The 26,194-nt window shown below is 48.2% G+C and overlaps 1 protein-coding gene across 1 annotated transcript in view; it reads left to right on the forward strand.

Moving 5' to 3' along the window:
* The window catches only part of MARCHF4 (membrane associated ring-CH-type finger 4), a 92,478-nt gene that overhangs the window by 49,623 nt on the left and 16,661 nt on the right, over window positions 1-26,194 (forward strand). Inside the window, exons 2-3 of the mRNA XM_066323009.1 lie at window positions 14,497-14,652; window positions 23,366-23,558. Of these exons, the coding sequence (XP_066179106.1) occupies window positions 14,497-14,652; window positions 23,366-23,558 (349 nt within the window). The remainder of the gene's footprint in view (window positions 1-14,496; window positions 14,653-23,365; window positions 23,559-26,194) is intronic.

Raw genomic sequence — 26,194 nt, forward strand, 5'->3', positions numbered from 1 at the left:
AGGATAAGCAGCTGTCTGCTGCCATCTCCTCCTGACAGTCTGGAATGAAAAAGAAGTAATTCATGCCTGTAGAGAGGTGATGTAAAGCACACACAGGGAGGAAAGGGAAGGCTATGACAGAGTGAGGTTGGCTTGAGTGACTGCTTGTGCATGTCTGAGTTTGGCTCATAGTTAATGCAGGGAGTGCACTGGGTTTGCTTCTGGAAAATAATGTGCAAGGATCTGTGCAAAGCCTGGGACAGCCCTGCTCTGAAAGGCTTGTGCCCTGGGCCGATGAGTGAACCCGGAGATCCCTCTGCCCCAAATCCCAAGGCGCGAAGCAGAGAAGCATCACCCCGGCTAAGGCAGGGCTGCATCTGCCGTCCCTCTCGAGGTGGGGTGACTCTAACACGTCCGCTCCCAGCAGTGGTTTGTCCCCGCCTCGCAGGGAAAAGCAAATCACAAATCCCCGCAGGCTCCCGCCGGCTCTCGGTGCGCAGCCGGCCGCTCTGGAGTGCCGCAGCCCGGCCGGGCTCACTGCTCGCAGCGAGCTCCCGCGTCTGATCCTCTGCAGCTTCACACCCCGCTCCCTTTCATCACATTGCTCCGAGGTGATCGCTTCCCCTCCGCCTTCCCTCTGCCTGTGCTCCAGCCCAAACACTGAGCCTTGCCTCCACGTGCCCGAGTTATCTGCAGGCTGTGCGAATGAAACCATTCCTGCGGTGGGAAACGTGCCCGTATTTTTGGCTCACCTTGGGGAAACTCTCATTCAGCTTATGTCCCTGTTTCCTCGAAATGCAATAAGGTAGAGAGGGAGGCAAGCTCCCCTCTGTAACAATGGGCAAGTCTAATAGCTGTGGGCTTGGATTATAACTTTTTTCCTATTAAGCAATGAATTTAACCAGAAAACAAACTGGTCAGGAGGAACCTGGACACCCTGCTTTCAGTTTGTAATGCAGCCAGCCCTAAAACACGTGGCAGTGCAGCAGAGCACGTTTCAAGACCTGCCCCCTGTGTGCTTGTGTTCCTCAGCACTGTTACCAGGCAGACTTTCATCTCCGTTATCTCCAAAGAAATAAAGAGAAGGAATTAAATTAAAAATTCAAAACCCGTTGCTCTCCTCCCAGCAGCAGGAGGACAAAATAGCTGGAGATCCTGAACTGTGAAGCTCAGGATTGAGGTCCCATCTAGAGATCTTGTTCAGCTTCCATGACAGCTACCAGAGACCAGGAATGTGGCCAAGCACAAGGAAAGGGTCTGGAGGACACAGAGTGTTGTCACCCTCCAGGCCTTGAGGCTGTCAGAAGTCTTCCAGCTTCTTGGGATGATTGCTGTACCCTTGCTGGGAGGCAGCACTGCTTTCATTTCATACTTACTACCCCTCAAAAGGAAAACCTCAAGAATGTATTTACCTGTGGAAATGTGTGGATACAAGAGATGAAGGCAGACGTGGCTTGGGCAAGAGCTTTGGATGCAGGTGTTGTATCTCTGCCAGGGCATCTTGACCCTGCTCTGCCATCCTTGCAGCGAGGGACCTCTGAGCACTGGCCCTTCACAGGTTGGCATGGTAGCTGGGGGTACTTGTTTTGGAAACAAAAAATCATGTGCAGCTGCCCATTCATTTCACCCAAGATGCAGAAGTCAGATTGAGAATTTGTGTGTAAGCATATTGAAGAGGAGAAGCCTCCTTACCAGGAGGCTGTGCAGTAGTAAGGTAGTTTCTTTTTCCTTAAAGTTTCAATTTGCTGTCACAGAACACTGACTGGCAGAGCCTGTGAAAAACAGCTTCCACTTAAGCACCTCTGCAGGTGACCAGGGCTGCTGCAGGGGTGGGACCTGCCTGCAGAGCAGAACTGGCTGCCCCAATGCTTCTGGCTGGACATGCTCTGACTGCCAGAGCAACAAAGACACACCACTGAAGATCGATGTCCATGCAGACATGTGGCCAGCCATGCTTAATGATTTTCTCTTCAATAGTATTGTTTTTTCAAGATCTTTAAGCACTGTGGACACATGTAGATAGATGAAGTCTACAGTTGTCTCTGGGTGGTGGTTAAGAGTCCAGTACCCAGAGCAAGGATCACAACATGGAGATTTCCCCGAATGCAGCAGCAGGACATCAGCAGAGCTGTTGGAGGGAGAGCTGGGGCCAGCACTGCTCTGCCCATGCCATGCCCAGACAGATGTGCTCCCATCACACTGCAGCCCATGAGGAGCATCTCTGGCTGCTGCAGCTATTTCCCATTCCTGGAGCATCACCGTGGAGGGTGATAGCTGGGTAATGAGTTTCTTTAGTCTTGCTTGAATGCTCTTGGCTCTGCAGACACAACTTCTCAGCATTTGACACCAGAGAGCAGATGAGTAGCTGATTACACACTACCCTGCCCTGAACAGTTAGTGGGACTTCTTCCAGGTAATACACAGATGTGGATAATGATCATTTCTATGCTCATCTCTTTACCAACCCCAGTTCTGCAAAGGAAAGGAAAAAACCCTAGGAGCTTTCAAAAATCTCTTAAAATCTTTCTGGCATAAGAAAGCCCAGGAGTGTTGTACTAAAAGAACTCAGCTCTTGGGACTTGCAGCCCTCTCCCCCCTTTGTACTCGTGACATCCAGGGCAAAGCAATGAGAACAGCTTCCCTCTTTCCTCTTCTCTCTCCATCGATCTTCCATCCCAGCTGCTTGCAGCATGAACAATAGTGAAGGAGTGATGAATCTTGCCAGAATACAGCAGGTCACTGTCAGGGAAGTGGGCTGGGCATTTTCATGTTTTTCCTGGCTTGGTGCACCATAAAGTGGAGTAGAGCAGCTGAGTGGTTGTAAAGGACAATCCCATCCTAAGAGCTGAGTGCAGGTTAGACAGACAATAAAATCTCCACCACTGGAACTCAGGAGCAGGTATTTGACCCTTCCTGTGGGGAAACACAACTTACTGGGAGAACTGTAAGTTGTTACAGAGGAGATGTGTTGTTTTGGAGAAAGGCAGCCTAACCTGTAGCTAAAGAGGGCACAGCCCAGTCTGACTGGATGTAGTTCACTGAGCTAAACTAATCCAGGTGTGGTAGGAGGAATCTTCCTTGGCACAAACAGGTTCTGTATCTGATGCAGCAATTCCCATGGGGAAAGAGCAGGAGAACCAAAGCACAATAAAGACCAATAACAGAGATAATTCATATTACAATAGGGCATCTTTCATGCTGAGGGATACAAATAATTTGACTCCTGTTTGAAATTCAGCCACCTCTGGAGTGGAGCATAGCTGTGCATAGCATCTGACATTTCCTCAGTGTTGATGTATTTGTTAGTATGTAAATTGCCAATCAGTGTATCTTCAGATTATTTGCAGAGTCAGATGATAAGTCAGCCCTATGTATTGCTTAATATCTGTGTACTGATAGTGCTGAAACCTCAAAGCCTTGGTACTGTACTGTTACATGCCCATCTGTGTGTGTGTGTATTTCACTTTTACACACACCAGTAAATCTGGTCTTCAACTTGTGCAAAAGACTGATAAAAAAAAGAAAGTGGCCTCTGTAACCCACTTGACTAATGTTACAGCTATTCTTACATTTATTTCTATATTCTTTCCTTTCTGTTTCATGCTCTCTGCCTGTGAATGGGAAAGCTGGATTCCCCAGCTGAAGCAGGAAAACCCAAGAAGGCTTTCCAGGAGATGTATGCAGGCAAAGACTGAAACACATGGATTTATGCAGCTTTATATACCGGAGGCCTTTTGCCAGGGCAACACTGAAAAAATCATAATTAATGTTGTGCAGCTTCCCCTGGGGACAGTGCAGCCGGTGCCACTGGTACCTCTGGCTCTACCCTATTGGGCCGCTCTTGACTGGAAAGTTGTCACACTAGGCAAAAGGATTTAGGGATTAAGCTGCCTGTTCTCTTTTCCCACAGTGTATTTTTTCTGCACTTCAGCTAAGTGGGCCTGTGGGTTTATGAGCTCTGGAGCAGGCTCCTATGGTGGCAGGGAGGATGGTTCTGAGAGTCAGCAAGAGTGTTCTCCCCTGCCTGCTAATCCCAGCTATTCTGCAGGGGACTTCACCTACTCTCCCAGGATGCCTTGAAAATAGAAAGCAAATGCAAGGGCAATGTGACCACTCTTGCCATGACCAAATGGTGCCAGACCCCCTGCTTTCATCCTCTCTCTTATCCCGTTACTTATTCAGGCTGCTGCATGCTGCCATTCGCTCTTCCATCTGACTGGCAGCCCCCTGAGTCAGCCAGAGTGACCCTGAGCTGCCAGCCCTGCAGACATCCCCCCACCACAGCTCCATGACTACTTCCCTGGATCCCACTGGAGAGGCACTGCTGGCAGTTTTGCCTGTTGGGATCCTGAGTGGTATCCATCATTATGGCACAAGTGCATCCTGCAGGCAGCTGCTCTGCTGCTGCTGGCAGACACCTGCACAAGAAACCCTTTATATTTATGGCTGGTTTTTAGCTCACTGCCAGTAAAGGCAGTTAGCTTCACTTTGTAGCTGCATCATTTCGAAAGGAGGTGCTTCTGCCTCCAGTGCACATATGTGCCAGAAAGCATTTTGACTTTCTGCCAAACATTTAAGTGACCTTATGGCAGGATTGGAAGGCAAGGCTCTGGAGCTCCATCATCCTGTAGACCCTGTGGGCCTTTATCCACCCCTCTGCTGCCTCCTTCATGTATTTTTGTTCAGCATCTCTGCTTGCAGAGTTGCCTGAGACATTAAAAAGAAACGCCTTCACCACTAAGATGATAAGGAACTTGATCTCACATAAATTGGGATGTTTTGAGAACCATTTTAATTTCTGCTAATCAGCAGATGAAAAATGAATTACTTGAGATGTCATGTCCTATTGCACGAGTCTTGTAACATTTGGAAAAGCCATAACAGAGTTACCCAGTAATTGAAGGGCTCTACATGAGTGAACTTTGTAATTGCATATTCTTCTCCTTGAGTCTGGGAGGCAGAAAGGAAAAGCGGATCAGGACACGTCTTAATGAAACAGCTCAGTCCTGCAGTGCTAGTGAAGCCAAAAGTAAACAAACCATGCTCATTATTTTATATCACAGCTCCCTGGCCGCTGCAGCAGCCATGTCTCTGTTGTCTCCTACCTCACTTCTGCTTCAGCCCCCTGCCAGGCTGTCCTCAGCCTTCACCCCAGGTGCACCCAAGGCCAGCAGCCCCCATTCGAGCTCTACCTCACGCCAGAGACACAAACAGCTTTGGAGACAGACATCGCTTTGGAGGGTTTCCATCTATGAGCTGCCAGTCTTGACCATTCCAAATGGAGCAGGAAAAAGCTCCTGCATAACCATTCCCATCCTCCTGTCATGTCCTCATCTCCACTCCTAGCTGGGAAACACCTCCTTCGAGTAGTGGAAATTTGCTCTTTACTTGTGTTTGTACCTTTTTATTGGCTTCTACTTACTGAACGTGCACATGCCCCCCCCAGTTGCCCACTGTGGTCCCCTCAGTCCTGACTGGGGTTCACTTGAGGGTTTTATGGCAAATGACAGCTCCCAAATCCTGGCTGCCATTATCTTCTGCTCCCCTCCACTGATGAGCTGCTGGTACCAGGGTGAAGCACCTCCTAAGCAGTTGCTGCACTTTTGGAAGGAGCATCTCATTGCTGTAGGGCTGCCAGTAGCACCTGGCCATTTTCTCATTCCTGAAGAACCCAGGAAGATTAGGCAAATATTACAGAGTAAAGAGTTTCTCAGCTTTAATGTTGAAGAGTTTTTCAGCTTTCTCAGAGAGAAAAAAAAAAAATACAAAAAGCCTATCGGTCTGTTTGTTTCACTGTCTTTAAAAGTGGGGTTTATCATCTGGAGAGTCAAACCAGCATCCATTTCTATGGATTTTCCATGGCTGCTCCTCAGCAGCTGATGGCATAATGTTTCCTGAAATGGCCATTAGCTGAGTATCTTTATGAACAGCTTCCCAGGGAAGTAGCTGCAAAGTTCAATTTGCTGAATTATGAACACATCTCAGATAAGAGTTGCATTGTATGGTACTTGCTTTCTGAAAGCATTATTTTTATACTTTCAACTTAGAAATAATAAGGAATAATTTCTATCTTTTTTTTCATGAAAAAAAAAAGGATATTTAGAAAAATTTTATTTATATGAGGCTTCCTCTACTAAAAAAGCCATTTGTAGGGGAAAAAAAAGGAAAAAGAAAATCTCTTTAATTGGCTGAAGATTTATTACAAGAAGCCATAACTTAAGGGTACTTGATTTGTGCTGAAGAGTTGTTTGACTTCATGGTATCACATCAGATTTATTCCAGCACTACATACTAGGGAGCAAAATTGAGTTCACTCTTGTATCTCACACAGAATCAATCTAAGTATTGTCTGAAATACTTTAATTAAGAAGAGCCAGAGTGAAACAACAGTGGATTTCTTTTTCAGAAGTAACTAGAGTGTTCTAGCTCATGGAAGGGTTGGGGTCTACAGTAAATTTCTAGGAGCTTAAAGCCCTCAGCACTGTGGGTGAAAGCCCAGGAGGTACAGACTATGACATTTCTTCTCTGGGATGCTGAAACAGTTCCACTCTGTATTCAGGACAAGTGTGGAGCTGAACTTGCTGCAACACACAAGTGCTCAGGGCTGTTCAGGTATCTTGATTTCACATGTGCAGCCCTGTGATTCCCATGCACTGAAGGCTCTTCTCTTAATCGGTGCTATTATCACACCTGATGAGGCACAGCAGGTGATATTTGAGACACTTGTCTTTTGACTCCTTGCAACCAAGCAACATTTAGTAAGAATTACTTAAATCAGCCAATCAAAAACATGTTCAATGACATTAGGATGAAGTGGGCTGTAGAACACATAAGTCAAGTAATTTTTCTTGTGAAAATCCTTCTGTAGAGAGAAAAGCAAATAAATATCATATATGGTGACTTCTCTGCTCCTTGGGATATTGATAATTAATTCCTGATTCCTTATTCTATATTTCAGGTAAGGTTTGACTTGGTTCTAGTGGAACAGTTTTTCAGGATCAGTTTCAGCTACTTTGTCATGGGTTCTCTGATGACAACAGCAACATGGCGGGAGTGCGTGCAGGTCCCTGTGTTTGCTGAGGAACTGATTTGCTCTGAGGACTGACTTGTTCTGGTTTGCTCTCGTTTGCACTGAGGAAAACTGATGGGTCGATATTCCTGTTCAGAGGAATTTCCTCTGAGAGGGACCTGTCTGTTGGCAAGATGTGCGCACAGCATCTTTCCTCTCAGTTAAGGGGACCCTTAGTGACTGTCCTTCTCTCTCACTTCCCCTGCAGTGGTTGGCTCAGGTGAGAGCCAATCCCCAGCATCCCCTTCCATGCTGTCTCCCTTCCCTGGCCAAGCAAGACTTCCATGGAATCACTCTCTGCCCTTCAATTTTCACTGGTCTGAAACCAGGTGTTAATGTACTCCATAGCTCATTGCACATAAAATGCCCTATGATTCTCTGTTTCTCACAAAAATGCTTTTTTTTTTGGTCCTTTGGAGGAAACTGGTGTTAAGCCATGAGACACCCAGCCCTTCCTGAACCAACTCCCTTTGGTCTGTACCAGTGGTGGCAAAGAAGTGCCCAGAGCTGTTGGATAGTAGCAGGCCATGGGCAAACACATGACCAAGTTGCTGTCAGATAAATACTGAAACAGCCCTAGCCTAGATTAAGTCCTTTTTTTTCCTTTTTTATGGTGAAAAGGGATTGGGTCATGTCCAAATATTTTATATTAAGCTCTGCAACTTTGCTGTTTTCTCTTCTGTTACCAAGGCAAATGTGTCCCAGCTCCCTGACAGTTCACATTAAACTCAGTGGAGCTGTGTTCAATCACCTTCCCTTGGAAATCAGTGAAGGAGTGAGGGCAGAGCCACCACTCCATACTGCTCCCAGGATGAGTCACCACAGCAAAGCTCCTGTCTGAGGGAGCCAGAGCCGCCTCTCTAATGCGTTGGGCTTTCTGCACACAGGACTTCTCAAGCCTCTTCATCTGTCTTTCTTTTCTTCATGAGATTTTATTCCGTGTCTTCATATGTCTCTTCCACCCTCCTGCCCTACAGAGCTCTTTAAGGTTTTAGCAATTAAGGGAGGAAAAAGCATCCTCTTTCCTGCTCCTTGGCAGAGCTGAGAGATGATCTGTGTGCAGAGGAAACTCATCCAGGCTCCTGCCTGGCTGAGTCTGGCACCATTGCTTACCCTGTGGGAAGGTGGAGTGTGGAGGTTGCCCTCAGACCTCTCTGATGTGGCACCCATCCCTGCTAATAAGTAATGGGGGTCCCCTGGGGGCACACAGACAGTGCCAGGAGGGGACTTGCTTTGGAACATCCTGCTCAGAGGTTTCTGAGCAGGAGCAGGACGATTTTGTTGAAGAAGGCAACCAGTGCAGTGGTGGAGCTCAGGGCCCTTGGACTTTCCTGTTCTCTGCTGAACAGGCTTGAGAAGGGACCGGTCAGATGCTTCTCCCCCACATCCCTGCACTTGGGATGTTGTTGGGCATGAGGGTACAGGGATTTGACCCACTGTCTGCCTCCATCACAGCTGAGACTCTTGAGTCGTCTGCTTCAACCAGAAAAACATGTTTTGTCTTAAAACATGGGCAAGCTTCGTTCCTACCCTGATGAGCAGCCAAATGAGGTGATGGTCCCTCAGCACTGCAGTGACAGAAGAGTCCCCAAGGGGAATGGTAATGCTCAGAAAATGGAAAGTCTCCCTTCCCACTTCTCCATCCCACTCCCAAATTCTGAGCTGACACCTCTGTCATTGTCTGTCTCAGCAGTGGTGACAGGCACAAAACACTGCAGACTGGAAAGAGCAGAGGAAACTTAAAATCTCCCTGGCCCATGGTAAAGCCGGAGGCTGTGGCCATCAGCTGCTCAGCTGGGAAGTCGTGCCTCTTGTGATAGTGGTGGGATGAGTTTTCCAGCAGAAGGAGGATGTGAAGCAGGTCCCACCCTGCCCTCCTCGCAGCTGTGGCTGCAACCTTCCACGTTTTTATCAGAGAGGTGCAGAAAAAGCCTGAGCAGCCTGGCAGCCCCAGCGCTCCTCGCAGGTGCTGCAGCAGCAGCCTCTGTGGGTGGAAAGGCAATTTTTTGTTTTTGGAGCATCGGGAGCTCTGCAGAAATGATGGGTTTTCAGACAAGACTCACTGTGGAACAAATGTTGGGTTTCAGCTCAGGACCTTGTGAGACACATCCCTTTCCCAACAGGCGCCCACACTCCCAGACATCACCAAAACACTCCTGATGGTCCCAGAGGGGTGTATGATGGTTTTGCTGGGTGCACTAAAGCTGAGATCCCTGTCTGCTCACACCCAGCCTGTTGGCAGAGATGCCTGAGGCTTGTTGCTGGATTTCTCATCGCCCTGTGAAAGATAATTGCCCCATTCACCAGACTGCCAAACAGCTAATACTCATTGAAAACTGCAGAAAACCATGAAAGAGCAGAGCTGTGCCCCCACCACACCTATCTCAGAGCCCTCAGCCTGAGACACACCTGGCTGTGGCTGCTCGTTCCTACTGCGGACAGGCTGAGGAATCCAAGAGAGGGGCCCACACCTCTACCATAGCTGAGCCCTGCAGAGACATGATCCTGACCCAGGGAGCTGCCGGGCCAAGAGCACACACCAGAGCACACACTTCAGCCGGGCAGTCACAGGCTCAAAATCACAGCTGAGCAACAGAAACAATTGTCCAGAGCTGGATTTTTCTCCTTTATGGGGCTGCATTTTCTTTTGCTGTTGAGATGGGGGTATCATAGCAGCCCAGGGCACACAGATCTTGCCTGCCATGGGCAGTGCTGTCTCTGCATGCCACAGGGATATCAGGTCTTGTGGGGGAGCTGTGTGATGAGCCAGTTCTGGTCAGAGATGGCAGTCTGGATGATTTCTTCTTCTAATCACTTGCATAGATTTTCGTGTAGGCTCTCCAGGTTTTAGGGAAGTGCCCAGTTGGGGTATTCCCCCAGCTGGGTCAAGAAAAGTCCCTCAGCTGATTTCTGCCAGAATGGAAGATTGGGATCAGCACCCAGCTCTGCTGAGGTGCCTGAGGAAATGCCATTTCACCAGAGCCCCATACATAACCGTGTCCTATGCTGTCCTGACACCACAGGAGACCTAGGCCCACTCCTGTCTGGGTCTACGCTCTTTGTCAAGTTCCCCCAGTGCTGAAGAATTTAATACAATATAATACGTACATATACACACATGTACACATAGATACCTGTTCCTTGTCCCTGGTTGCCTGTTGCTGGCTAGCACAGTGCTTGCATGCATGGGGAGGCATTTGAGATGCTGGTAATAACACATGTTTTGTTCAGAAGGGTAGAAGGGCAACTCTTGTAAGTGTGTGAAGACAGAGTGGTCATTAGTACATGGTTATTGAAGTTTACCAGCTCTGTAACAATGGGCTTCTCTTTGCCATTGGACTTAATTTGTTTGTAATTATGTTCCTAATATAGAAATCATTTGGCATTTATTTGCTGTAGTAAAATTTCTCATTGCATTTAAACTCAGTGTGAAGATTTAAGTATATTTAGGAGACACAGCTGAAGACCTGAAATTAAATGACCCTGGCTTCCTTGTTTTGCAAACAAGACAAACTCAGTTAAATGCTAGCAGTCAGATGCATGTACACCCCCAGAGAGAGATGGCAGGCCTTGTGATGGGACAACTCCTTCAACATCTTCTCATTGACCTGCTCTGGCCCAGGCACTGCACATGGCTCTTTCCAGCAGAACTGGTGCTCAGGAGCAGCCCAGGCACCATAGGTTAGCACAGCTGAGCCAACCCAGAAGACCAACCACATCCTGGCCCAGTGACACCATCATCCCCAGCTCTGCCCTTTTTAAAGGAGACTGGGTGGGCAAATTTGCTGTGCTTAATTTGCAGTTAAAAGAACAGGCCTGGGAAGCACATCCCATGTCTGCCTGCTGGTGGGAGAGCAGCTGCAGCTGTGGTAGCAATGTGTGGATGGGCTCCCAAGCACTGATAAATGACAGATAAAAGCCAGGCAAAACACTGCCACCAACACTCAACAGGGGTGACGCTGCTCCTGGGGTGACGCTGCTCCTGGGGTGGTTATTTTCTTCCTGGATATACCAAGCACCACAAGCACACACCAGCAATAACTCTTTTTTTTTTTTTTTTTTTTTTTTTTTCCCATCCTTTCTCAGCACTCCTCCCAGTAGGCTTTAAATAGCAGGGGCCAGATAATCATTAACCACTTTGACATATTGCAGTGGGTTACAGATTGGGAATCCAGACAGAAAGGACAGAGCTGGAGCAGACCTGCACTAGTGTTTCATCTCCAGCAGTACTGTCCTCCTCAGGGTAAAGCCAGTTCAACCTGGCCCTGTCCTTGCTACTCCTCGAGACAAGCTCCTGTCACAGTGAGAAATGGGGAAGAGTATTATATATAATTGCTTAGTATTTTACTCCTTCCAGAAGTAGGAAGAGTATTTCATCAATATGTTGAAATGGTTGTGGCTTAGCCAGAACACCCTTCCCTTTTTGTTAACTCTGTTTTTTTCTAATTTAGACTTGGATAACAGCAAAACAAAAAGGCAGGTGCCCTGACTCCAAAGCTCACTTGTGTATTTCAAAATAACAAGATGGTAGTGAGCAAGCTGAGGAGGAAGCTTGCAGCTGGGGAGCATTTCTCCTCTAGTTACTGACAAAGGAAAAATGCTGCTTGACTCATCCCAATGATGGGATATAACTACAGTGGGAAGTTGCAAAAATAAGTGTTGTGAAGTAGGGAAGTAGATCCTTAAAAGGGCTTTTGGAGAGCAGTCCCCAAAGGGAATTGGGGGCAATGCTGCTGTTTGAGCACTGGAGAATATGTTGTTAAGACCCATCTTCTACAAACCTGCAAAAATGGGTGTTAGGGATTTAATTTCCATCTCTGATTGTTGTGATTTGTGTCTCACTTTGGGTTTTCTTTTGTGTTCCTGTAGCTCTTAGCAGCAGAAGAGTCTGTACAGCAAAACCTTCCTGTGTATCACAGGCAATGGTCTGTTCCTGAGCTCTCTATACAGCCAGCAGTGACACTCCTTTTTTGCTGTATTATTAAAGGAATAAAGGATTTATTTCTTTAATATGCCCCTGGTGTTTGTTTTTCTGCTGGTACAGGAGTGCATGTGTGCGTGTGTGCATGTGGCAGTGTTTTACAAATGCCTGCTGTGGACAGAATTGGGCTTCACAGTATGCAAAAATAGCTGTGTGCCACATACAAGGATGTAATATTTCAGACGGCTGGAGAAAATGTGATGAATTGACTTTTTGCTAGATTTGCTAAAATCAAGTTACTGGGGGATTCGTCTCCACAGTTGAATCCTGAGGTTGTAGGAGCTGGCAGGACTCTGTGTTTGAGCATCCCAGTTAGGGAGAGAGACTGGGTCCCCATGGTGCTGTAGGACATCCATGAACTCTGTCTCTTGGCTCTGAAGAGAGACGCTCAGATTTCACAGACTCATTTATTACAGAGCCCCAGAAGCCAACATGAGTCCAGGCTGCAGCTACAGCTTTTCCCCTCTGCCTTTGCCTGGAGGTTGTTGCTCTTAGTTCCTGCTCCATTCTGCTCCATTCCTGATCCCTCATCATTGATGCCTCCAGCTGCTCGTTAGACAAAGCCTGGGTCCTGCACTCACCATTTTGAGCCTTGTGAGAGACCCTGCTGTGCAGTGAGGTGGAAAGGCAGGGATGCTGCAGATCTGGGAGATTTCTGTGTGACCTCCTTAGTGCTGGGGCTGCACTTGTGTGCTGAGGAGTGAGGCTGTTGAGAAAATAAGGCATCAGGGAATCAGATGAGAAGGGCAAACCAGAGGCACAAAGCAATGGTCCTTGTACCAGGCTGGCTCTTGGTGTGGGGGAGGTTTGGCAAAGCAGGGAAGCGAAGGAGTTGTGCCAAGTTCTGGTCCCTCCTCTTTTACATCCTGTCTGGCAGTTACCTCCTCCTCCTGGTTCCTTATCACACTGTCTCACCTCAGTCTCAGGCAAGGGCACAAACATGCACAGCCGAACCTGTGCCACTCAAATTGGACCTCACATGGGGAGTTTGAGTGCCAAATGTCAGTGCTCATTCCCACGTACACCTTTCTCCCATCTAATCCTTCCCGGCTTCCCTTCTGGTTTTTCATGTCACCCTGTTCCTGGTGGAAAAGGTTCATGAAGCCTACAAATCTCCTTGCTCCCCCTCTCCCTTTGTATCCCCTCCAATATGCAATGAAAACCAGTAGCAAGCAGAGCCAAGGCTGGGTTTTTAACATAAACAGTTATTTACAGTTTTGCTAAAATTTCATGAAAGATGACATTTTTAGGTCACCTAGCTGTAACAAATGAAACGATTAACATGTTTGCATTAGGTTTTGTAAAAAGAAGTATCACTCTTGCCCAGTGTTGTCCTCAGTTCCTCAGGTCCTGAGACCTGATGTAGTGACCTAGAAGCTGAGACGCTTTCACACCAGGGTTAGCAAGAGCAGGATCTGGTTCATAACCTGAGGCAGTTGGAATCTAGCAATGATATCTGTTATGCTGGTGCTCCATCAGGCTAGTGGTGAGACTGATCTGGGCTGTAAGAGCCAATATCATCTCCCCAATGCTGAAAGTATGCTCCAACCATCCCTGTCCCATAGATACTTATTCTGCCTTTAAAAGCTTTTTAATCTTGGAGCTCAGCTAAATACACTACTGGAGTCCCTACTATGGCTTTTAAACACTAAACAGTGAGGAGCAAAATGGCTCTCTCCTAACCTAAATAAGCAATGGCAAACAACTGTAAGGAGCTTCTGAGCTTGTGTGCAGAGAGGAGTTTAGTCCCATGGTGAACAGGATGATAGCAGATGGATCAGAATAATACGGGGTTTTTGTGGATACCCTGTTAAAAACTACACCAGAAACAAGGGAGCAAGCCAGGCCACCACTCATAACTGTATGGGTCACAAGCCAGGACACAATTTGTTCTCCATCTTTTTTGCTTCTAGGGTACAAATAGCCAGCCCTGTAGTTCACCAGTATGCCTGTCTGGGGAAAGTGGATGGTGTGGGAGAGAAATTTCAGGACCTGTTGCCTGCCTGGACTTGAGGAAGGTGCCCTGGTCTGAGTAGGACATCAGTCTGCAGCAGAAGCTATCTCACCACCACCAACCTCACATTGTAAAATACGTAGCAGAGACACAAAAAACCTGAGCAATGGCATCTGGTTGCCAACAGAGTTGTGTCCACTGGTCGGGGTCAGTGTAGATCCTCTGGAGTCTGGTAAGAGTTGTGCTCATTTAGCTTTTCCTTCAGTGGTGACAAGGCATGTAGGACCTCAGTATTTGAGACCATTATATCCCTGAGAGTCCCAGTTCACATCAGCCAAGCATTATTAGAGGGAAGAGGGATGGAAGCAGCACGACTGCCTGAGCCAAACCAGGTAAAAAGGGCAAGTTCAAAGGGTGGATGAGGGAGTTTCTACCATGCCACTCCATGTGTTCCATGCTGTGCCATGACTGTGGAAGGAGGGAAGCCTCTCTGACGCTGTCTGTCTCTTTCAGGGGGAGTTGCTGAGCCCGTGTCGATGTGATGGATCTGTGAAGTGCACGCACCAGCCATGTCTGATCAAATGGATTAGCGAGAGAGGCTGCTGGAGCTGTGAGCTGTGTTACTACAAGTACCACGTCATTGCCATAAGCACAAAGAACCCTCTGCAGGTAAAGGTACTAGAAGACATTTCAAAGTCTATTTATTCTTGTTTCAGTTTTTGTTTCTGGAGCAAGTGGATTTTACCTGTGTGGGTTTTGCTTCCCTGCGCACAGGGATTCATATGTCTGAGACACTTAGAAAGGATTACCAGGAGCTGGTCCAAAGAGGCCCCATGTTCTGCTCAGTGGTTCTGGCAGCATCCCTCAGGAGTCTGATCTTTCTGTCCTTGGCAATTCCTATATTCACTTGCCTCCTGTTGAAAATTCCACAGTAGTGCTATAACACCTCACAGCCATTCAAATGTGTTCATCCACTGGAGACCACAGGTGTGCCTGTCTCCAGGGCCAGGCAAGGACAGCACCATTGTGGGATTTATTGCAACAGAGCACACAGTCTGTGACTGAGTGGCTGAGACTCCACGTGTTTATGGTTGTGCCATTAATCCTGATCTCCCCCTGCTGAGACTCCGCTGTGTTGACGTGAGGGATGGAGGAGGCAGATGGAGGGTTCTTAGAGCTCTCCTCTCTGATCTCACCACCTTTTTCATTTTATTGCTCTCCCACAATCATGGCATGGCACAAGAGGTGTTGACTCTGATACTCTGTTCTCTTCAAGCCTGATTCTTGATAGATTTTTGCAGGCATGCACACAACAGGTAAAGCACATCTTGGTATGAGTGTCTGAAAGTCATCCAAGGACCCACGTTTTTTCTTATCTGAAAAGCATTGTAGTTGAATAAGTCACAGTACAGACTGGTGATTTAAAATCAGGATTCAGAGTGAGAAACATGTGTGACTATTGAAAATGGGATAAATTATCCTTAATAACTATTGATTTATAGTGGGGGCAATGCCTGAAGATGCATTAATTGCTGCATGCCTTTGCTGAGCACCATAAGGAAGCACATTACATCCAGGCACTACTGCTTAATCAGCATGGAGAGGCATTACAGTGGTTTAGAGACCAGGCTCATGTCTGTAGGGATTTCGGTCTATTCTGTGCCTGGCCCTCTGCAGGTTGCTCTCTGCCAGGAGGCAAAGACAGTGCTGGTGATGGTGCCCAGTTGTACGGGGGAGTGGGGGAATGCAAACTCCTGCTCTCTCTTTTAAACTGCTGTCTCTGTATGATTTTTTCTAAGCCTGAGGTCACTTACCACATTGAAGAAAAAGGGACAACCCTTTAGGACTCCAGACTTAAATGAAGTAGTGAAATTAAGGGGGTCATCGTGGGGAAACTTCACAGAGGGGAAGGAAAAACCTGCCTGCCCTCTTAAGAATCCCTACAGCTTCTGATTCAGTTTTCCATGATCCATGGGCTGGACACATCAGTAGTTTCATCCCAAGCCTCAGATCCAAAATATTTTAATTTCTTGGCTATAGTAACTCCGAGCAGATTGAAACACAGGAGGGGAGATGTGGACAAAGCAGCTTTTGTTTATTTCTGGAAAGCTGCTCCATGAGTGCCCTAATGCTTCCTGAGTCTCAGATTGGGGATGCAATGCTGAGCAGCTTTGAAGGTTTGTGAGTACAAATTTGTGAGCATTTGCATCTCCAGAACTGCCTTTAATGAATGACTTCCAAATGCTCGGCACTTTCAGGTGGCTCAGGGCAATGGGTCAGTGACTTTCGTCCTGTTCCTCACTAAGCTAAAATTTGTTGGAGCTGCTCATGGACAAGCTCCTACCTCACACACACACATATTTCAGAGCCTGTGCAAAGCTTCTCTCTCTGGGTTCCTCTGACAGAAAGTGGCCTGATCTGCTGACCTTTGCCATGAACACAAAAACTGAGTGGCAGAAACAGCTGAGTTAGAGTGCTCAGCTCCAGGAGCAAGGGTCCCAGAGGACGGGGCTCACTGCCTTCACGTTGCTGGCTTAGACTTCACAGCACTGCTTACAGAAGCACTGGGAAATTTGGAGGATGGGAAGAAGCAACTGGAATGAAAAGCCACTTGGCCTGGAATAAATGCAGAGTGCAGAGTTACAGCTGCGTGCCTGGGTGCCCTGTCTGGTGCCAGCACAAAGGCACTGCTGGGAAGCAGATGCTACACTGACATTAATTTGCAGAATCTTGTGGGAAGTGGCTGATGCACCAGGCCAGGACTTCCTACCAGGACTAAGAGCTTGGGCCCCCTATAACCCATCTCTGTGAATGCCTCATTTCTCAGTGGCTCTCACCATCTGGTAAGATGCTGGGAAAAGGAGGCAGAGAAGGCACAGGAGTTACCATGCCCCAACTCTGTATCCCAGAACATGTGCAGATGGTAGGAGCATCCTTTCTACTTGGTCTGCACTCCACCTGTGGATAACACAGGCCAGCTGGACATACAGGCATATCTCAGAGTCCCTGACCTTTCTTCTCAGGGTCTGCTGGAACTTGGGCCCAGCTTTGTTCTTAGAAGAAATCACTGAATTTCTCAAGCACAGTTTTTGGAGGCCAAATACTTTAGGAAGTCAAGGTCAACTTTTTTTTCCAGACCAGTCATAATACAGGTGAGGACCAAACAAGACTCATGTTTTTGTCAAATATAACCTATTTGGGTGTTATGTACCTAATTTGCTGAGCCTGGGTACATTCTAACCAGAACATGGCCTATCTCTCTCCTGTGCCCTCTCATGTGATAGACTGCTGGGAAGCCAAATCCAGGCAGCTGGCAGATCCTGGGCTCCCTGAAGCATGTCCAGTTGGTCCAAGCAGAGCACCACGTGTTCCCTGGGACCTGCATGTTTCTCTGCCCATTTTGACATCTGCTGCACATTTTTTGGAGTGCTTAGAAGCACAGCATGGGCCAGATGTGTCTGGAGACTCATGGTGTGGGCAGAGAAGTTACAGTCGGGTTCATGCATAATTAACACAGGCTCCTTCCAGCCTCCAGGCTATTGTGATGTTTCATACCAGAGAGAGACCTTTAGTCTGCTATTTTGGCAGAATTATTCTCCATAAATTAACCCACCCTACTCCCCACTCCGTGGATTGCAGGCATTTAAGAGCAAAGGTCTTAAAGCAGCAACACTGCTAACCTGCTGAGGCTGGGGGATTAAAGTTGTTGGACAACATAGCAGGTGTCCTGCCAAGCAGTAGTCAGGCAGTGAATGAGCAAAAATATTCCATCAGCTGTGAACAACCAGGATATCCAGAGCTTATGTCCATCCATCCATCCATCCATCCATCCATCCATCCATCCATCCATCCATCCATCCATCCTCCTGCTCTCCAGTTTGCCAGTCACCAAGACAGGAATCACGGACTTAGAGGGTTTAAATGCCTCTGTCCATGGCAATACCTGTGTAAAGCCCATGATTTTAAAAACACCCTGAAGACACAAGGGTTTAGAAGCACATGATAGTACTGCCTGCACCCTGGTGCTGATACAGAGTGGAGTAGGTATCTGCCTCAGTGGACCCCTTGAAGTGTATTACAGCTTCTTTGTAGTCACTCCTGAGCCACATCCACTCTGACGTTCTGATTTTAGCAAAGAGAAAATCTGTTTGAACCAACCTTCCCAACAACTCTCTGCAGTCTTGAGGAGTTCAACTCTGATTTACTGTTATCTCTTACTCTGTGCTGAGGGCTGTTTCAGCTCTAAAGATCCCCAGTTATCCAGTGCTGGGGTTGGGATCTGGTCTCTATTCTCCTCTAACTCCATTTTGTCCATGGTGATGATTTTTTAGGAGCTGATGAGTGCTCTTACATGGCCTTTTAATCAGGACATTCACATCTGCAAGAATGGCTGAGCTCACAGGCTGAGATTCTGAGTTAAAAAAGCTTGAGGCAAGCTAATTGATATCTTCTAGTTGTCCCAGCCTGCTAAACCAGTTGTGTTGAGCATGAGTTTTGCTCGTCTCTGCTGAGCTTCAGCTGCAGTGGGTGCAGTCACTGACTCCAGGGCCTGTGTGTTATAATGGGAATTTTGGGGGATGCCAGTGCTATAGCCTGAGTCTTACCAGATGCTCTGGCACAAGGAGGAGGGGGGTTTTCATCATTGCACATTTCCATTACATGGCCCTGCTGGGCCCTTCCTCCTCCTTACTGCTTTTCTAGTATCTGAATAAGCCACAGCATCTGTAAGTGTACAGCAGGGAAGCTATGCCACAGCAGTGGCTTATTTTTGCTTGGTGAATTTATAAAAAAATAGCCATCCTCCAGAACATAATTGAGGAGAATGGCCACGGTCTTGGGACAGCACCAAGGGGACAGCCACACCTATGCAGTGCTGCAAATGATCTTCTCCAACCTTCTAGGAAAAACTTCCTCTTGCTTTGTCAGACCCTGGGTCTGACAATTAAATTGCTGACTAGCACAGCTCAGGATGTTAATGATGTGTATTAAGGGGACATGTCAGATACAGCAATAAAAATAAACTGAACTGCCTGAGGCAGGCATGGAGGAGCTCTCAGGGGAGTGCAGGAAGGCTTTTCCAGCAAGCAAGACTTCTTTGCAAGCTGCTGCAGTAAGACATAGATGTCTTCTGCAGGCAGATATGCTCATGCTTGTGCTTGGGAAACTTTGTAGACTGCAAGTGCCAAAGAAAAGGAAATACAGATCAGGCACTTAATATTGAAGTAATGGCATTACTCGTCTGTGCTACATTAGCAGGTTTTTGCTTACAAGCCTCTAAGCAGAAGCACTGGAGCAAACAGGGAAACAGGTTTGTATCAAGTACAACTTGCAGGTTATGAAACAATGCAAGAGAACCAGTGACATGACTCAAAGGCACCAGTACCAGCTTGGACCCTGACTAAAGTTATCACAAATGTCAGACCTGAGCTCCTAAGAAGCCCTTCCGGAGGCATCTAGGTTGCAGAGTGTTGCAGTTTGGGCAAAATGGGGAAGCTTGGGGGTATTGGTCTGAGATAGTGTTTTGCACCTGCAGACATGGATGATGTGCCAAAGCCCTTGGCCCAGGGGAGTGGTAGCAGAGGACAGACAGACCACTCCAGGCAGCTTCTCCAGAATGGTTTGGGGAGGTTGAGCACTTTTCCAGTCCAGGTGGCAGACCATCACAGAGAGCTGCTTGGGCATGTTCTGAAGCCATTGTGAATCTGGAGCTCACAAAGCTGATCCTGTTATCCTGTAAGAGCCTTTAAAGCTTTTTGGTACCACCGAGTCCTTAGTTCTGCCCTGTTCAGCACTGGCAGAGCATCTGTAGAGCTTTCTACCTGCCTAAAGGTCACGTCCCTGACTGACAGCCTGGCTGAGCTGAGTTGTTAAAGGTGCACTTCAGTGCAGCTCAGTGACTACCAGGAGCTTGAGTCATTATCAGCTGAGGGAAAAGGGCTCAGCTTTAGGTCTCTCCCCACAAGGTGGGATTGCTTGACACTATGATCTTAATAGATCTTGAACATTTGAGCTGGACGTTTGGAGGGAGGAGGCTGTATCTGCTGTCAGGCATTCAGACAAAGAGATTTGGGTGTTTCAGATGTAGCAGTATTGTAGATTCCAGATTTGCTGAGACCTCTCTTTGCAGCTCTAGTGGTGACCCAAGAATGATAGGGTCACCTGCCAAATCCCTAGTCTGATGGTCATAATGAGGGTGGAGAGGGCTTGGGAAGAGGGCTGGTTTTCTAAGGGCTGTTACGAAATCTGAAAGACACAGTGCTGTGATTGAGGTGAGCTCCTAAGGCTACCAGTGCAGGGACACATCAAGCCCAGCTCCTGCAGCTGAAATTCCTCAGTACATTCCACCTCTGAAAAGCTCTTGGATCTCTTTGTGTGAGCATTCATGGGAGTACCAGGCCCTATCTTCTGTCTCACACTAAGATCTTCTATCTCATATGCTAAGGTGTGCAGCAAAATGGAATTAAAAGATGAAGAATAATTACTCTAGTTATTAGTGGCTCAAGCTAGATGTGGAATGCTAAATTGCAGCTCTCCGGGTTGCCAGAGAGAAAATACAACATGTATTACTTTTTTTTTTTTTTTTTTTTTTTTTTTTTTTAACTTGAAAATATTAGATTCTTCTGCAAGCTGGCTGTTTTCCCCAATGCTCAGCTTTGACCCATTTACCTCCTTGCCAGAGGGTAATCATACCCCAGTGCCACCTTCTGAACAGAGTCAGGACTGCTGCTGTGTGTCACTGTCACTTAGTGCCAGATGCAGGGGGAGAGCCTCCTACCCCCTGGCACAGCTGAACAGACTCCAGGCTCTTCATTATCACCACAGTGAACCTCCCAGCAGCCACTGCCAGCTGGGCAGTGTCAGGCACTGTCCCTGCCAGTGTTTCAGCCTCTCTGTTCCCAGCCAAAGGGAGCAGGGTTTGGGATTTGCACTCAGGTGTAACGCATCTGTTCTTTGAGCCCCATCCCCTTTGACAGTGTTTTTAGTACTACACCTTACTCCCTTTCTCTGCACAGTCATGGTGTTGGTTGTACACGGCTTCTGGTTGTAGAAAACAGTTCCTTCTTCTCTTCCCTTTGTCTCTAATTGCTACCTTGGAAGAACCTGTTGCTACCAGAGGCCTTGCAGTGTGCCAGGCAGATGGTGAGGAGCCAGTCCATTACCTCCTCAAGAGAGAGAAATGATGCAGAATGATTTGGCTGGCACAGGCGCATGCGGGTCAGTGTGAGGGGCCTGCAGTAAAGCCTTCACACGCAGCACCAGGCTGTGCTCCCAGCACTACCAGTCCCCCCGAGTCAGCCACAGGCAGTGGAAGGGGAGATGAGGTCTGGGGAAAGCTGCAGAGGTGAAACTGCAAACCCATGCACATCGCTGAGCTCCCACCCCACCACATGAATTTAGTCCTGGAGCTCTGGGCCAATGGCATTACTTGCAAATTTGTCCTGCATTGGCTTATGGTGCTGGTGAGGACAAAGCTGAAGAGCTGATGGGAGGATGGTAGAGCTGTTTATCCCACTCTCAGAAGCCAGATTTGTCATGGGTGCTGGGTGGCCTTTGCTCTACTCTATGTCAGGAGAGGACTTGCACCACTGTGCCTCTCCTGTGGACTCCAGCACCCCTGCAGCACTGGGGCTTCCAGGCTGTTCACTCTGTAACCTTCTCAGTGGCCCAAAGGGGCCAGATATGTGGCTAGATTTGGTGGAGGCATGGAGCAGGTCGGGCTGTGGCAGAGTGGGAATGGGCTGTTGAAAAGATGACTGAGTGTCCCCAGTGTCCTTTGGCTGGGTCAGCTGTTGGGGCACATGGCAGGAAGGGGACTGGAGTAGTCGAGCCCAGGGAGGAGACTGGGTTTAGTCGTGTTTCAGTGGGGAACAAGCTCTCTCTCTGCTCAGCAGCTCTATGGCCATTTCTGTGGCCAACTACCAAATAAGCTGGTACCGCCCACCTCACTGGTGCTGCACATCCATGGTAGACAATTTGAGGGCTGTCTGCCCTTGCAGGATGTAAGCCAAAGAGCAAGGCTGCCAGAGGCAGAGAAATCTCCTTCAGTTGCAACCTGCAGACCTCAGCCTCCGGCTGAAGCTCTCATTTGTTCTCTCCAAATGTCTTTTCAGGGGAGTGCAGGTTCAGGGGTTTGGTCATTGGGCTGGTAGCAGTGCTATGCATGCCTGTACCAGCACAAGTCCTTTCTTGTTCTTCTCGCCCTTCAGTCAGCCTTCAAAAGTCCGTGCAAAAAACATTAACTCCTGGCTAACTCCCTGGCCATTAAAGAGGTATCCAGTACTTGAACTCCCTTCTTGCACTGCAGAAAGATGGGACAAGGCTTTCTGGGTGATCCTGCTGTCCTAGGATATGCTTGACAAGCATGCAGGGCACTGACATCTCACAAGACTGTCAGGTTGAAGTCCATCTTTGTTTATCCTCCTGTCAGTCCCATGTGATTTCAAGGGCATGTATCTCACAGCTAGAGGTGGCCTATATACTTCAATGCCAGGAGAGACTGTCTCTCCTCAGCCTGTTTACACACTTGACTTTTGATTTGCAGGGGATGCTATGGACCACATCCCCAAGTCTTGTTAAAGACACCAATTTCTGCTCTTGGTTTTATAGGAGAGTTCTCTCAGCAGTGTAAATCTGAGTGGGGAGGTTTTATGCTGGATGACAGAGAGGAGTCCAGGCTTAGAATATTTATAGTATAGGTTATACAAAGCTATTTGACAAAGTGGATGAATTTGGAGGAGTTATTTCTATTTTTTCTTTTTTCTGAGGAAGAAGCATTGATGTTTACCTTGGAACACAGCCTGCATATGTCATCATCTAAAGGCAGGGTGTCCTGACCACAACAACTTGTTGTTTGTAGCAAGTTCTGTGCATTGCCATTGTGAGATCCTACCTAGGGTTGTGATCATGTCTGTCTCACAAAGTGGCACAGAGCCAGCTTATGTGAGGCCTTCTAAAGAAAGCATGGTTCTTTGAGATACTTACTCTTGTGGTACTGGGATGCCCTGGCTGAGGATGTTGTCTGGCCTGTATTTGAGGGAGCAATTAAGCTGGTTTGTGATGGCCATTACAGATCTACTGTCGTGGGGTTCTTATTTTTGGTGTCTTGCCCTCATCTGTCCTGCCTCGTTCAGGTCACTGTGCTTTGCTGGTGAGGTGCAGGACTCCTTTCCATTGCTCCTTCAGCAGCGGTCTCAAGAAACCCAAGGTGCTATTCAACAACGGCCATGCTCCATCCCAGATTTGGACAGAGTAAAAGCACCTATGCCCATAGGTGCCCTTTGAGATCTCCAAAGCCACCACAATGGTGTAAAACAGTGATATGCTCCAAGTAACTAATCTCTTCTCTTTTGTCCTCCCTCCCTCTTGTCCCCTCCCTGGACAGTGGCAGGCCATCTCTCTGACAGTCATTGAGAAGGTTCAGATAGCAGCGGCCATCCTGGGTTCCCTCTTCCTCATCGCCAGTATCTCGTGGCTCATCTGGTCGACCTTCAGTCCTTCAGCCAAGTGGCAGCGCCAGGACCTGCTCTTCCAGATCTGCTATGGAATGTACGGCTTCATGGACATTGTCTGTATAGGTGGGTGATCGCCTCGCACACCGCGCCACAGCCGCCCGCTCCTCACCTTGGACAGGAGTGGGAGATGGCGTGGAGAGCCAGCCATGCAGTGTGGCTTGGGTGGAGTGTCCACAGCTTTTCCTCCTCTTTGCTTTTATGGCCCATTTTTCACTGTTCTCTCAGCTCATCTGGGCGGCCCCAGAGTGTTTCCTTGGCCGGGGTGGCAGAGGGACCTGCAAAAATGCCAGAGAGAAACAGATGTCTCTTCAGAACAAGAAGTGGGTGGGGAGGTCTGGGGGAGGCTGGGGAGTGTAAGGCTTTAGAGAAACTCCCTTCCTCCTGGAATAGCTAATTTAGGGACTGCCCCACACTGGGCATGGCAGGGTTTCTCCACACGCAGCTCCTTGGCTCTCCAGCCCAGTCTCTCTGCCAGGCAGGAGTGGCTCTCCCTTCTTTGGCTCACCTTGGAACTGCGAGTCCCAACCAGGTCCCGGGCCAGCCTGGGGTCCTTGTCAGGCAGCTGGTACAGAGCAGGTCTTTGAGGATGCAGCTGCCTCACTCACCCTGCACAAGCCTGGAGAGCACAGCAGCTGCTGGCAGCCTGACCCCAGTAGAGTCTACCTGGGACCAGTGCTGGTCTGCAGGATGGAGGGACATAGCTGCCAATACCTGCAGCAGCTCCTGAAACACTCTGGTGAGCACTGGCCACCTCCAAATGTATCCTTGAGCAGTGTCCACCCAAGCACAGGCCATGAGACAACTTGTCAGTTCAAGTGACCCTGATAGGAAGCAAAAAGGAGCTCTTCGTGTCTGGGTCCTGCTGTTATAAAGTTAAAAGACGACCTCCTAAACTGGATGGGGAAAGACAGTCCTCTTGACTTGGTGGATACTTGTATGTGTGAATAGAGCCATTCCAGAGAGAAGAACAGCCCTCTGTTCCAGCCCTCAGGAGAAGCAAGATAGAGCAGCAACTGGTGGAATTTGGGTGCAGGAGTAAAACAGACCCAGTGGCAGGGACAGAATGCTGGACTGCACACCCTGATATCCAGATTCAGATGGCTCTTGGCCTCAGCAGCCTTCCAGCACAGGACTCGGGCCTGCTGAGGCTGAGGACAGTTCCTCTCACTGTTGCTACCACTGTGCAAGCAGTGAGATGTGAGCTTGCTCTGTAGAGATCATCCTGCTCCTTCATGAGATGCTGGTGGAGCTACCGCATCTCCCCAGGATCAAAGTGTGGCAAAGGGGGTTAAAGAGAGATGGGCAGCACCCATATGTTGGCACAAGAGGCGGTGCCCTCTTGCTGGGGGAATTGAAAGTGGAAAAGAAATTTCCCTATGCATGTGTGGTGTGCACATGTGTTGCCTTGTTGGCAGAGGACAGAAGTGGAGAGCTCTGGCCTGGGCAGACATCAGTAACATGATTAACTGGCTTTGATAAAGCTTCAAGAGCTGAGGGGAACTGATTAGCTCATCTGTTAACAGGAACTAAATCTTCCCACATAAGCAGAGAACAAACCATGCTAGCCTTGAACTGAAGGGGAACTGGGCAGACAGATCAGATTTTAGGTTCTTTTTTTTTGGTTTGTGTGTTTGTTTTTGTTAATTTTTCTTTTTGGCCTCTATTTCTCTTTTCCACCTTCTCTGAGGAAAAAATAAGTTTATTTGCATCTCCACTAATGTCACCGTTAAGCATAATGCCCTAAGCTGGAAGCTTTGATTTTTTTTTATTTTTTTTTTTCCAGCCAAAGAGCAAGCAGACATCCCATTCCCAGGAACATTTCAGAGTCGTGACTTGTGGCATCCCCTTATCTCATGTTCCTCCCTGCACAGCTGGCAGTCCTGGGGTGCCAGGCATGCTGGCTTTCCCACAGACTCAAAAGCCAGTGGGAAGCATTACAGATGCAGTGAGTTAACATGTCTGTACGTGGGTTCCCTTGCCCAGCACTCAGGAACTACCCAGAGCTGGCGCCACTTGGGCTGTGTGCAGCACGTCTGCCTGTGCTGCCAGGCAGCCCACCCATGCTCATCCAGGAAAGGGGATGTTCTGGAGCACGTGAGCTCTGTCTCCATTCCTGTAGAAAAGCTCCTATGTGCACGCTCCCAGCCCTCTGCTCCTGCCATCCTGCAGTGTAAAATTTGATTGTATAGTGCATTTTTTCTCTTTGCAATCGCAGCTGTTGCAACTGCTGCTGCTTCCAGCTCAGTGGTGGAGAAGAAACGAGCTCTGAGCAGTGCTAGCTGAGTGTGTGTTCACTCTCCTTGTCACCTCCTCCTCCTCCTCTGCCCAGTTCAAACTCAGTGACAAATGAGATCTTCAGCAGGAGCTGTGACTCCCTGGCTGTTGATGTAGTCATCTTTCTTTTCTCAGTGACTTCTCCTTAGCCCTGCAGATTTCAGGGGGCTGCACTAGCACTAGCCAAAAGGCAGGTCTGTCCCCACTGGGAGGCAAGGCCAGGTCAGGCCAGGGGAAGGGACTGATCAAAGGGAATTCTTTCCTGTGAACACAAGCCAAGATGATCTTCAGCCTGGAGAAGAGAAAGGTCTGGGGATACAGCTTTCCAGTATGTAAAGGGGCCTACAAGAGAGCAGGAGAGGGACTTAGGGCAGGGGCATGTAGTGATGGGAAATGGGTCATGAAAGACCATTTAATTTAATTTG

This window comes from Sylvia atricapilla, chromosome 7 (assembly GCF_009819655.1).
Source record: "Sylvia atricapilla isolate bSylAtr1 chromosome 7, bSylAtr1.pri, whole genome shotgun sequence".
NCBI lineage: Eukaryota > Metazoa > Chordata > Aves > Passeriformes > Sylviidae > Sylvia > Sylvia atricapilla.